The sequence below is a fragment of the Chiloscyllium punctatum genome, chromosome 10 (assembly GCF_047496795.1).
Source record: "Chiloscyllium punctatum isolate Juve2018m chromosome 10, sChiPun1.3, whole genome shotgun sequence".
NCBI lineage: Eukaryota > Metazoa > Chordata > Chondrichthyes > Orectolobiformes > Hemiscylliidae > Chiloscyllium > Chiloscyllium punctatum.
The window spans coordinates 30,591,167-30,604,602 of NC_092748.1; the positions used below are offsets into that span (position 1 = coordinate 30,591,167).

Below are 13,436 nucleotides of genomic sequence, written 5' to 3' on the forward strand. Positions count from 1 at the left end.
AATGACTTAGATGAGGAAAGTAAATGTGATATCTTCAAATTTGTAGCTGTCACAAAGTTGGGTGTGTATCGTTGAAATGTGAGGAGAATGTAGTAATGTTTTAGTGTGATTTGAATGATTGGGCAAATGCAGGGAGAGATGAAGGATAAATTTGAGATCATCCACTTTGGTAGCAAAAACAGGAAGGCGGATCTACATGAGTGGTGATAGATTGGGAAAGTGGAAAGTAGCAACAAGACCTGGGGGTCCTCATACACCAGGTGCTGAAAGTGGGCATGCAGGTGCAGCAGATATTGCATAAGGCAAATGGAATGCTGACCTTCATAGTGAGAGGATTCAATTCCAGGAGACTGGAATAAGGTTAGGACTTTATTCACTGGAGTTCAAATGAATGAAGGAGGATCTCACAGAAGTCTATAAAATTCTAACAAAACTAGGCAAGTTAAGTGCAGGATGGATGTTCCTGATATGAGGGAATCCAGGGTCAGGGGTCACAGTGTAAGGATACAGAGTAGGCCATTTAGGACTGAAAAGAAGAAAAGCTTCTATACCCAGAGAGTGGTGAGCCTGTGGAATTCTCTGCCACAGAAAAAAATTGAGGTCAAAATTGAAGTTAGGTACTGTTCTTAGGGATCAAAGAATATGGGGAGAAAGCGGGAACAAGGTACTGAATTGGATGATCAGCCATGATCATACTGAATGGTGGATCAGGTTCTAAAGGTGTACTCCTGTCGCTATTTTCTAAGTTTGTGTTTTATCACTTTGCCATTCTACGATTCAGAGATCCACTTTTCAACAAGTCAGACTGGCCAGAAATCAAAAATGTACACCTTGCTGTGATTTTGTTTCCATCTTTCTAAAAGGATTTTAACAACTTTTAATACCACTTACACTGATATTAGCAGCAGTACATACAGAAAATGATCAAGAAATAAAACAATATCCACAAGATTTCAGTACCTTCGATGACAGTTGGAGGTTCTGTAATCACTGTTGGAGGACCAAGTGAGGCTAATTTTGATTGTATCTCTTTATGCCTTTTGACCAACTCTGCAGCATTGGCCAATTCAAATGCAAAAGTTGGGTGAAATGCAATTTCCTGCATCTCTGCTTGATTTGCATTCTGCACTCCAGCAGCAAAAGTCATTATAGCAGCTTGCTTCAAGTCTAATGCAGGGAGATGAACACTATCTGTAGATGGTCTAGAGGCGACAAGCACCAGAAATTGAGGAACACCTTCCTCTTTTCTACTTCCTGCAGATTCGATAAAATGATTTCTGTGGACAAAACTCAGAGCAGCCCCAATATTAAGGTTTGATCCACCTCTTGGTCGCAATGCCCTTAATTTGACTTGTAGATCAGCTTTGCTTGAGTAGGAATTCAAGTAAAACTCAGTGGTTGGATCATCGCTGTACTGCACCACGGCAATTCGTACGTTATTTGGTCCAATTTGAAATTTGTTAGTTATTTTCATGATAAATTCACGGATTCGCAAAAAGTTTTGGTGTCCAACTGCTGTGCTGCCATCGATCAGAAATACTATGTCTCTCCTCCTGTCTTGAACTGTAAAACAATTGTAAGTTAGTTTGATTTTAAAGTCATTTTCATACCCTACAAACAGACAAAGACATACAGATACATTTTTAGGTTTTTTTGTCAAGCATCCTCAACCTTGATGCTTTCAGGGGTTTTCGTTCATAGCTCTGCTATCTTTCTGCTGTCGATTACTTTTTCTGGACTGAGCTCCATTGTAACAGAGTCGCTTTAGTGAATTTATTCTTGTAAGATGTATGCATATCAAGATAGGATACCAATGCCAGAGAATGGATCCCTCTAATTTGAGATTATGGTGTCAACATCAATGGAGTTTGCTCAGCACTGAAGTAATCTCCCAAGAATAGCTTCTACTTTCACCAGGGTAACAATTCTATTCGCACAACAGTGAATTGTCCACCCCAAAATTTAGTATCCACTTGTGCTGTGTTCAGGATACTTTTAAGTTTAAGATCTGGATTCAATCTGTACAGATATTCAAGAGAATCCTTATTACAATCTGCCTTCAATTAAACCTAGAGCTGAAGGTTTAGTGTTTGTTGCAACAGCCACAAAATCTTTCAATCCTATTCAGAAGAGCATTGCTTTGGAATCCATCAGCTCCAATGTGACCACTTAATGGGCTTAAAGTCAAAAATATAGATGGAAGAGAGGGCCAAGATAAGATGTCAGTGTTATCAAGCAATGCATGTTGTCATACTTTCAAGAACCTAATCTATGAATACATGTTCCCCTTTGTGGGAAATGATGGCCTAGTGGTAGTAAAACTGATAATAATTGCTGAGACCCCAGTTCAAATCCTGGCATGGCAGATGGTGGAATTTAAATTCAACAAAAAAAAAGAAATCTGGCATTAAAAGTCTAATGTTGACCATGAATCCCTTGCCAATTTTCAGAAAAATCCACCTGGTTCACTAATGTTCTTTATGGAAGGAAACTGCCGTCCTTACCTGATCTGGCCTATATGTGACACTTAACTGCTCTCTAGGCAATTAGGGATGGACAATAAATGTTGCCTTAGCCAGTAACACTCACATTTCATGAATAAAATGTTAAAAGTTGGTCCAGAACACTAAAATAGGCCCATTCAAAAACAAGAACCCAAGGGGTATTGCAGCATTCTACAGGAAAGCTGGGCACAGCTGCCAGACACCCCTCACTCTCTTCCTGCTCTCCCCCATACCTTTGTAAGACTAACTGTTGCTCTGGTACCAGTGACTCCACTGGTCAAGCATTTACTTCTGAATGGTGGTGGGGGGGGGGGCCTTCATGACTCCAACATCACTTGTGTCATGATAACAAAAAAGGGCCTACATTGCATGGTTATTTCATACATCAATTCCTGTTTCCTTCATATTGCTCATTCACTTTCTAAATTTAATGGCTTTTCATTGGGTCTTCTATGCAGCAATGGAATTCCCGTTGTTATTGCATTATGAGAATTAATCCTACTGTCATCCTTTCTCAGGGCTTTGATATATCTTATGTGCAGATTTGCAGCTCACAGATTGTTGAGACCCTCTTCTATTTCAAGAATGCTTGAAGACCACCTCCCCCTATGCCAATTAATACAGAATGTCAGTCATATAATTCAGGAGCAATTCTACTTCAAATGAGGTGGAGATCCATGTTTTTCACCTCAGTATTTCTTGAATCAATTTCAGAAAGTTTCACACTTGCGGCATTGTAATCGGTAAAAGATCACAGAACGGCAAAGTTTACATTCCAGTTGCTGGGGGCTTGTGACATAATGGTAGTTTCCCTACATTTGGGCCAGAAGGTTCAGGTTCAAGGCTTCAGAACTGAGTCTGAACAGGCTGATTTAAAAATATCGACGTTCTACTAGTGAATTGGAAAACTGGTGCAAAAGCACTTGTTGAAACTAAGTTTCTGCAATGAATATGTATGGAATTCCTCACGGCCAATTAGATTATCTCCCCCCTTCGACCAAATCCATATCCAATGAGAGCAAAGTGATGAGAAGCCATCAAAACATGGAGAAAACAAATGAATAGATACACTTATTTTTATTGTTCCAATCACCTGAGGCCACCATTATGCGTGTAATGCTTGGAAAATATAATAAAGATTATTTTAATTCTACGGAAGCAACAAAAACAGTGTTAAATGCTTGAATGACTACAAATGGAAATATTATACATAATGTAGCACAAGTAAGGGACCCAATTTCTTTATTATCCTTTGGCTGTCAGAGATGGAAGACAAAATTGCATTGCTCTTATACATGAGTACATAATTTAAAATATGTCTCACAGCAAAACATGTATCTTTAGGGGAATGTGAGCCATTGTCTACAACAAGAAAACTGGCACAGGACGACCACGAGGCATATCTGCTGAAAGAAGCGTGTTGGAAGAAAATAACAGTCATCATATTTTGCATTCTCATCCATACATGAGACTTTCTTTTCCTCTGGGTTAGGGAGTCATTTTAGAAGGTTTGTTGCCTGCTTATCTTCATTATTCTTGAACACCACTACAAAGCAGGGGCGATCTAAGCTCTTTCAAGAGTTCTGAGTACACATCATTATTTGGATGAGGAAGGACTTTGAGCTGACCTAATGGATATTGTAGCATGATACCTGAATAATTTTGCTTGCCCCCGTCCTTGTTTCAAATAAATGTTTCTAAATGATGCCCTATATTGGAGAGGCTCAATCTTGGTCAGCTCTGATGGACCATTGACAATGAGACAGTGTCCTTACCAATAGACAGCTGCACACAAATGGACAGAATTAATGGTTGTTTTCAGTTTCACACCCACCAACAATAAAACAAGAATGTAAGAAGTTTGAATATAATATGCTAAATGGTAACTCAAAGAGGACAACAGTTCCCATTTTAAATGTACACCTGGTCTCGTACCTCCCATGGGAAATTTGCGCATTTGAGCATTTGTCTCAGCTTCAGTTACAAATAAATTCTATAACTGCAACCAGTACAAATTACCGAGCTAACTGTACTGACTTGTGTCAACACTGACAAATCACTTGGTAAAAACTGACAACCAAATTAGGGGCGTACATTTGCCGTTTCAAACAGAAACTGTAAAGGGATACAGAAAATTAGATCATCATCTTCAAACAAAGAGGTTTGTCCTGTCTCTGGAAGGGTGTCAGGAATATCTGAATGTTAAGCAGCAGAGATTTTTGTTTTAATAAACAGAATTTGACTTTGACAGATAGAAGATGATGTGTAAAGAAACACTTGAATCACAGTGAACAAGCAATCCCAGGGAATTATGGATAAATCAGGAGAAAGTGAGGATTGCAGCTGCTGGAGTTCAAAGTCAAGAGTGGAAAAGCACAGCAGGTCAGACAGCATCTGAGGAGCAGGAAAATAATTCCCAATGAAGGGCTTATACAAAACATTGATTCTCCTGCTCCTCGGATGCTGCCTGACCTGCTGTGCTTTTCCAGCACCACACCCTCAATTATGGATAAATGTTCAGTTCTCAACTTCAGAAAGAAACAAAAGGTACAATAAATTCTAAAGCAAACCCCACCTCAGTATCTTTCAGAAACCATACCAGCTCAGCAGGGGAATGGGAACCTGAGGTGTAGTTGCACAGGAGGATGAGAGTAAGGAGGACAGGGACAGGATTTCAGGGTCACAGGAATGTACTGGCAGACAGCAAACTGGTTTGAAGTGTGTCTACTTCAACGCTAGAAGTATCCGAATTAAGGTAGGTGAGCTTGCAGCATGGATAGGTACCTGAGACTTCTATGTTGTGGCCATTTTGAAAACATAGATAGAGGAGGGTAAGGAACGGATGTTGCAGGTTCCAGGGTTTCGATCTTTCATTAAGAACAGGCAAGGCGGTAAACGAGGGGGAGGTGTGGCCTTTGTTAGTCAAGGATAACATGACGGTGGCTGAGAGAACTTTTGACGAGGACTCGTCTACTGAGGTAGTATGGGCTGAGGTTAGAAACAGGAGAGGAGAGGTCACACTACTGGGTGTTTTTTTAAAACTAGGCCTCAAGAGAGTTCCAGGAAGGTCGAAGAGAGGATTGACAAAATTATTCTGGGTAGGAGTGAAAGGAATAGGGTGGTCATTATGGGGGACTTTAACTTCCCCAACATCGACTGGAAATGTTATAGCTCTAGTACGTCGGATGGATCAGTTTTGTCCAATGTGTACAGGAGGGTTTCCTGACACAATATGTCGAAGAGCCGACAAGAGGGGAGGCCACACTGGATCTGGTGCTTGGTAATGAACCAGGCCAGTTGTTTGATTTAGTTGTAGGTGAGCACAATTACATTTAGTTTAGCGATGGAAAGGGATAGATACATGCCACAGGTCAAGAGTTATCGATGGGGCAAGGGCAATTATAATGTGATTAGGCAAGAATTAGGATGCATAGAATGGGGTAGCAAAATGCAGGGGATGCAGACAATGGAAATGTGGAGCTGGTTTAAGGAACAGATATTGCATGTTCTTGATAGGTATGTCCCTGTCAGGCAGGGAGGAAGTGATAAGGTAAGGGAACTGTGGTTTACTACAAAAATTGCATCTCTTGTTAAGCAGAAGGAGGCAGCTTATGTGTTGATGAGGCAAGATGATTCAGATGAGGCGATGGAGAGTTACAGATCAGCTAGGAAGGATTTAAAGAGAGAGTTAAGAAGAGAGGACACGAGCAGTCTTTAGCAAGTAGAATAAAGGAGGACCCTAAAGCTTTCTATAGGTATGTGAGGAATAAAAGGATGATTAGGGTATGAACAGGGCCAGTCAAAGACAGAAGTGGAAAGTTGAGTGTGGACCCTGTGGAGATCAGAGAGGTGCTAAATGAGCATTTCTCATTGGTTTTCACTCAGGAAAAGGAAAATATTGTAGAGGAGAAGAATGAGGTACAAGATATTAGAATAGAAAGGATCAAGGTTAGTTATGAACAGGTGTTATCAATTTTAGAAGGAGTGAAAGTAGACAAGTCCCCTGGGCCAGATGAGATTTATCCGAGGATTGTCTGGGAAGTTAGGGAGGAGATAGCAGAGTCTTTGGCTTTGATATTTGAGTCATTCATAGTCTACAGGTTGAGTATCTGAGGACTGGAGCATTCCAAATGTTGTGCCCTTGTTCAAGGAGGGCAGTAGAGATGACCCAGGTAATTATAGACCAGTGAGCTTTATTTCTGTTATAGGAAAGGTTTTGGAAAGGATTATAAAAGGATTTATAATCATCTAGCAAGCAACAATTTGATTTCAGATACTCAACATGGTTTTGTCAAGGGCAGGTCTTGTCTTACAAACCTCATTGAGTTTTTTTTGAGAGGGTGACCAAGTATGTAAATGAGGGTAGGGCAGTTGGTGTGGTATACTTGGACTTCAGTAAAGCCTTTGATAAGGTTCCACATGGTAGGCTGTTGGAGAAAATGCAGAGGCATGGAATTGAGGGTGATTTAGCAGTTTTGATTAGAAACTGGCTTTCTGAAAGAAGGCAGTGAATGGTGGTTGATGGAAAATATTCAGCCTGGAGTCCAGTTACTAGTGGTGTTCCACAAGGATCTGTTTTGGGACCACTGCCTGTTTGTTATTTTTATAAATGACTTAGACACAGGCATAGGTGGATGGATTAGTAAATTTGCAGATGACACTAAAGTCAGTGGAGTAGTGGACAGTTTAGAAGAATGTTACAGGTTGCAGGGGGACTTGGATAAACTGCAGAATTGGGCTGAGAGGTGGCTGTTGGAGTTCAATGCAGCTAAATGTGAAGTGATGCACTTTGGGAAGAATAACAGGAAGGCAGAGTACTGGGTCAATGGAAAGATTCTTGGTCATGTGGATGTGCAGAGGGATCTTGGAGTCCATGTACATAGATCCCTGAAAGATGCCACCCAGGTGGATAGTGCTGTGAAGAAGGCATGAGGTGTGTTAGGTTTCATTCTTAGAGGGATTGACTTCCGGAGCCACAATATCATGCTGCAACTGTACAAAATGGCCACACTTGGAATATTGCGTACATTTCTGGTCACCATATTTCAGGAAGGATGTGGAAGCATTGAAAAAGGTGCAGAGGAGATTTACCAGGAAGTTGCCTGGTCTGGAGGGAAGGTCTTATGAGGAAAGGCTGAGAGACTTGGGTCTGTTCTCATTGGAAAGAAAAAGGGGATTTGATAGAGACATACAAGATGATCAGAGGATTAGATAGGGTAGACAGTGAAAGTCGTTTTTCCTAGGATGATGATGTCAGCTTTTACTAGGGGGCATAACTACAAATTGAGGGGTAATAGATTTAAGATAGATTTTAGAGGCAGGTTCTTTACTTAGAGAGTGGTAAGGACATGGAATGCCCTACCTGCCAATGTAGTCAACTTAGCCACATTAGGGGAGATTTAAACAATCCTTGGATAAGTACATGGATGATTTTGGGATAGTGTAGGGGGATGAGTTGAGAATAGTTCACAGGTCGGCGCAACATCGAGGGCCGAAGGGCCTGTTCTGCGCTGTATTGTTCTATGTTCCCACAACGGAAAGTCTAAAATGTACTGGTTCTGATGAAACATTAACTCGGTTTCTTTCTCCACAGATGTCACCAGTCCTGCTGAGCATTTCCAACACTTTTTGTTTTTATTTCAGATTGCCAGCTATTAAAACAGAAAGGCACTTTCCAGCCAAAGAGAACTGTGCCAGTGTTTATGAACTTCCCCACTTACTTCGAGGCGTAGCGTGTGATCATTTTGACGGACCAATTATGCACACAGCAGCTTAAACATCCCACGGGGGGGGGGGGGGGGGGGAGGAAAGAGAAACCCTGTCCAAGCCCCACCATTTACCCACCTGCTCAAACACTCAAACAGAAGGCGATAATTAGTAAGGGCAGCCCTTGTTCTTCCAACTTTGGTCACAAAACTATTGGGTCATTTGTCTTATCAATAATCTTCGAGATGACAATAAAGCTGTTAGGGTGAAAACAGTCAGGACCAAATTCAGAGTTATACATACCTTCGCTAATAACCAGAGGCTCGATAATTATTTCCCTTCGAGCCACTCTTGAGACCAATGGTAAAAACTGCTGCTGCAAGTTAGCAATATTGCGGAAATCCGAGATCATGGAAGAAAAGGTTGTGTCAGTTGCAAGCTGTACGAGTTCATTAGAGTCGGCATCCCGACCTCCAATAGAAAATGAGAATATACTACCTTGCTTTAGTAAGAGTTCTGCCTGATTTATATCATCACTGGACTCACTAGAAGTGATAATAATTACTGCCTGTGGGACCCCTTCTGATACCCTGCTGCCGGATGATGAAATAAAGTGATTGTCGATTAGAAATTGCACGGCTTCACCAGTATTTATTTCATCACCGCCTTTTGGTTGAAGTTGCTTCACAGCATCCAGGACCTCTGATTTCGTGGAATATGTATTAAAATAAAACTCTGTGCTGGGCTCATCGCTGTATTGTACCACACCGATTTGGATTTTGTCAGGGCCGATCTCGAGACTGTCGATGAAATTTACGATAAAATCGCGTATATATTGAAAATTGCCGCTTCCAACGTTGACTGATCCATCAATTAAGAAAATGAGGTCAGCCGCTTCTTCCGCTTTAAAGAGAAAGACAAATGCAAAAGGTGAACATGTTAAAAACAGTGACCTCCATGCAAGGATTAACAGCAGAGAGATTAAACTGTGTGTGGAACTCAGTGTCAAAATACATTTCCGTGAACATAAACATCAAGCAGTGTCTGCCAATCTGGGATTTTACACTCTATTCTGCATTCTTTGACTGTTTTAAATATTTGCAACATCGCTGCTGGGTTTGAGCATTTGAGCAACATATCCTCATTTTTTGTAGTCTGTTTCAGGTAGAATACATGAAGCTTCAATTCAACTTGGATTGAAAAAAAAACCGAAAAATTCATTTAAGAGAGTAAATTTGAAAGATCATTAAATTTCATTCCCTCATTTCCGTTTCCAACTGGTTAAAAATGTAACCCTCCAGTGGACAGGCTGCATTAAAAAAAAATTAGAGGTGCCAGTTCAAAAACTGAAGGATGATCTTTAAACACAATCGGTTGTTTTCTCAAATAGTGCCAGACCTGTTGGTTTTTTTCCAGCAATTTCTATTTGTGGTTCTGATTTCTAGCACCTACAGTTCTTTGTTTTCTTTTGTTTCTGTTAATTTTCCTTTCTGTTAGTTATCTTCCTTATTCCGACCTTTTATGTCTTTCAACTGTGCAAAACTGTGCAAAAGCAAGTTATTAGGCCCTAAATCAATGAGAGAGCTGAACTAACAGCAAAAATAACACACAGCGCTGCTCCAGATACCTGATGAGTCAGCATATCTTATTGTTCACAATCAATGTTTGTTTTGATGACATAATTGGCATGGTGGTCAGTCAGCGTATTCTATATGAGGACACTGAAAAATCAATGTGGAGTATATCTAAGATTGTCTCAGGTTCATTAGTGTTTGTTAGTTCTACTGCCTCATACTGCTGTGCTTGGCCATTTCCCTCAATTATTCTATCTGAACTCTGTTTAAAGAAGATAACACTCCCACAACATGAAAAAAATGAGAATGTTGAAGTTTATAAATCTTACTTTATAACATTTTATTTAATCAGGAAGGCACTGTTCATAAACAGTCTTTCTGACTATTTTAACCTTATGTTTTCAGGAATCTACACTTACAATTTAGGCCAGACATCAACCGGCAGATGTTTTTCAAAGTATTTGCTGCTACAGTGTCAGTTATCTGTCTTAGTTTGACCTGTTTCTTAGAAATGTCAACCATACAGATTTGACCCATACCGACTTTACTTTTCAGTCAAGCCATGAACTGCATTCTATGTTGCTTGTTGTGTGAGGGCAGGCATGATTAAGATTAGATTAGATTCCCTACAATATGGAAACAAGCTTTTTGGCCCAACAAGTCCATACCAATCCTCCAAAAGACTAACCTGCCCAGACCCATTCCCCTACCCTATGTTTACCCCTGACTAATGCACCTGGCACTATGGTCAATTTAGCATGACCAATTCACCTAACTTGCACATCTTTGAATTGTGGGAGGAAACCCACGCAGACATGGGGAGAATGTGCAAACTCCACACAGACAGTCGCCCAAGGTGGGAATCGAAAACAGGTCCCTGGCGCTGTGAGGCAGCAGTGCTAACCATTGAGTCACAGTGCCAAGATGAAGCAAGAAAAATAAAACTACAATTTTATAAACCCTTTTATCTCTTAAGCACCCCTAGAAATGAATCACCGCCAATGGATTAGTGTTGAAATGTAATTACTATTAGGGAAGTAAACATAGTGACCATTTTTCCATAATATCTGTGATCACACATTTACCATTTTTGATAGTGGAATTAGGAATAGTTATGTTATAAATTAAGATGTTACACAAAAATGGTTTCAATACAATATTAAAATATAATGATTTTGTGCATTTCTCCTGTTGTACATTGATAGCAAGAATGACAAGTATCCCTGCTGGCAATGTGTGAAAATGGGAAAGTGTAGACTATCTCTTCATTTAAATCAATGACCTGTATTCGCAGTTAGAGCTGCAAGGTATTTTCGTGTTTTCTTTCTTATTTTCCCATTACCTGGAGGTTCCAATGGTACAAGATGCCCCAGGATGGGAGTGCTGTTGGGGGGTGTAAGCAGTGAAAACATCCATCTTACATGAGCTTGGGCAGTTGGTTACAATACTATGGTTGCTAATTGGACCTATCACAACCTAGCTTACTCTCATCTTTACACATCATCCAAAAACATGGGTTCTCCAGGATGGGTCACCCAAAATTATTCAGCTATGGAAACTGTACCTTTTTCGTTTTCCTCCCTTAACCCATGGGAATTGAGACAGTGGGTAGTACACCAATTGCTAAGCTGACGGAGGTGAGCATGAGCCAGAACTGAAGCCATCTGACTCAGGTGTAATAATACTACACTAAACTACTGTACCAACTAATCCCTCAAAAAATGTACCATTTCATAAGGGAGTTGAACTGTCCTGGGATATAAACTCAACAGGGTACTCTATTTAGGAGACAGCACCATTATTTTTAAGCAAAATAAAATGTAATTCTGCAAGTACAAATTCACCCCACAAAAGTATGTGTGTGAGTGCCGGGGCGGGGGTGGGTGGGGATTTGACTGTGTGTGAGAGAGTGTGTGTATATTTGTGTGTGTGAATGTAAAGGGATATAAGTCTGTGAGAGGGTTCTTGTGTGAGTGTATGAGAGAGACCACTTGTGTATGAAAGAAGATGTGCGTGTGTGTGGTGCGTTAGCCAAGTTCGGTACCCATGGGGATGGCCTCAACTGGGACCTTGGGTTCATGTCACACTACAGGTGACCCCATTGCATTGCACACATATAGACAGACAGACATACATTTCTGCGGACCCTTACGCTCACGCAGATCCTCTCTCATACACAAGTTCTCTCTCATACATTCCCACACTCACATAAGCACACTCTCACAGACTTATACCCTCTTACACTCACACATATACACACTCTCTCACAGACATTCAGACCCCCTGCACACACACATCCACATATAAGCTTGTGGGGTAAATTTGTACTTACAGAATTACATTTTATTTTGCTCAAAAACAACTTAAACCCACATAAGATTCTGTAAATCCCTTTTTTAGATTAAAATCAGTCTGAACATTGGGGCACAGGCAGCCTCACACAGGGCACCTCACACCTTCAATGCATTATCTGGGCCAATATGGCACCGATTGTTAAAGTTCACTTAAGAATGTACATTTAATAAAGTTCTGGAATTTACATATGAAAGAACTGAAACCAATATGCCCATTATAAAAGATGAGAAACTGAACAAACAGTCCAGGTCTTTTTCAATATACAATTTCAGTTGCATCACACTGTAAACTTTTGCTATAAATTCTGTGTCCTACGATCTTATACTCCACAACCACCCGATGAAGGAGCAGTGCTCCGAAAGCTAGTGCTTCCAAATAAACCCGTTGGACTATAGCCTGGTGTTGTATGATTTTTTTTAACTAAATAATTAGCTAATACTTGACACTATAAATATTTTAGAGATGGAGAACACACTGTAGTTTAAGAAAGATATTGAGTTCTTAAAAATTCATCTACACACCAAAGTAATAGTTATTTTGTGACACATTGAATATTTTTCCTCTATTTTTGGAATGTATATTTATTTTTCCCTATATCTTCACTGCTGCCACCCCTGTCTGTCAGCAGCTACAGGTCCATGCTCTTCCCTTCAATTTTCCATTTTTACTGTTCTGGAAAACGCCACAACTTTATTTTGGCATTCTTGCTTTCTGCAGCTGCGATTGGGAACAGAGTAAAACAAAAGTTGAACTCAAGTCCATTGGCCATGTTGTTTCACTGACTGTCAGTATAGCAACTTGCAGAATCACCATATGTCACCGTACAGGAGAAAGTAAGGACTGCAGATGCTGGAGATCAGAGTTGAAAAGTGTGGTGCTGGAAAAGCACAGCCGGTCAGGCAGCATCTGAGGAGCAGGAGAATCAATGTCTTGAACATGAGCTTTTCCTGATGGAGAGCTCAAAACGTTGACTCTCGTGCTCATCAGATACTGCCTAACTAGCTGTGCTTTTCCAGCGCCACAGTTTTTGACATACGTCACCATTGGCCTATTTTGTTTTCAATCAAAGAATGCAGAATAAGTTAAAACCTTTTTGGGATTAACATTGTGCATCGTGACACAGCCTTTCGTACAACACAAGCAGGTGTGTAAAAGTACATGGTGTGCACACAGCTGAATTTATAGTGGAAGCAAAGCGCTTGGATGTTAATAGCAACACAAGTGAACAGAGAGGTCGAGCACTGAGAAGGCAAAAGTTTTCCTGACACTCTGTTAATTGCAAAACTCCTGTGCTTCA

General features: G+C 40.5%; 1 protein-coding gene across 1 annotated transcript in view; it reads right to left on the reverse strand.

The window, feature by feature from the left end:
* The window catches only part of col6a3 (collagen, type VI, alpha 3), a 152,092-nt gene that overhangs the window by 118,803 nt on the left and 19,853 nt on the right, over window positions 1–13,436 (reverse strand). Inside the window, exons 4-5 of the mRNA XM_072578754.1 lie at window positions 8,514–9,113; window positions 961–1,563 (exon numbers count right to left, since the gene is read on the reverse strand). Of these exons, the coding sequence (XP_072434855.1) occupies window positions 961–1,563; window positions 8,514–9,113 (1,203 nt within the window). The remainder of the gene's footprint in view (window positions 1–960; window positions 1,564–8,513; window positions 9,114–13,436) is intronic.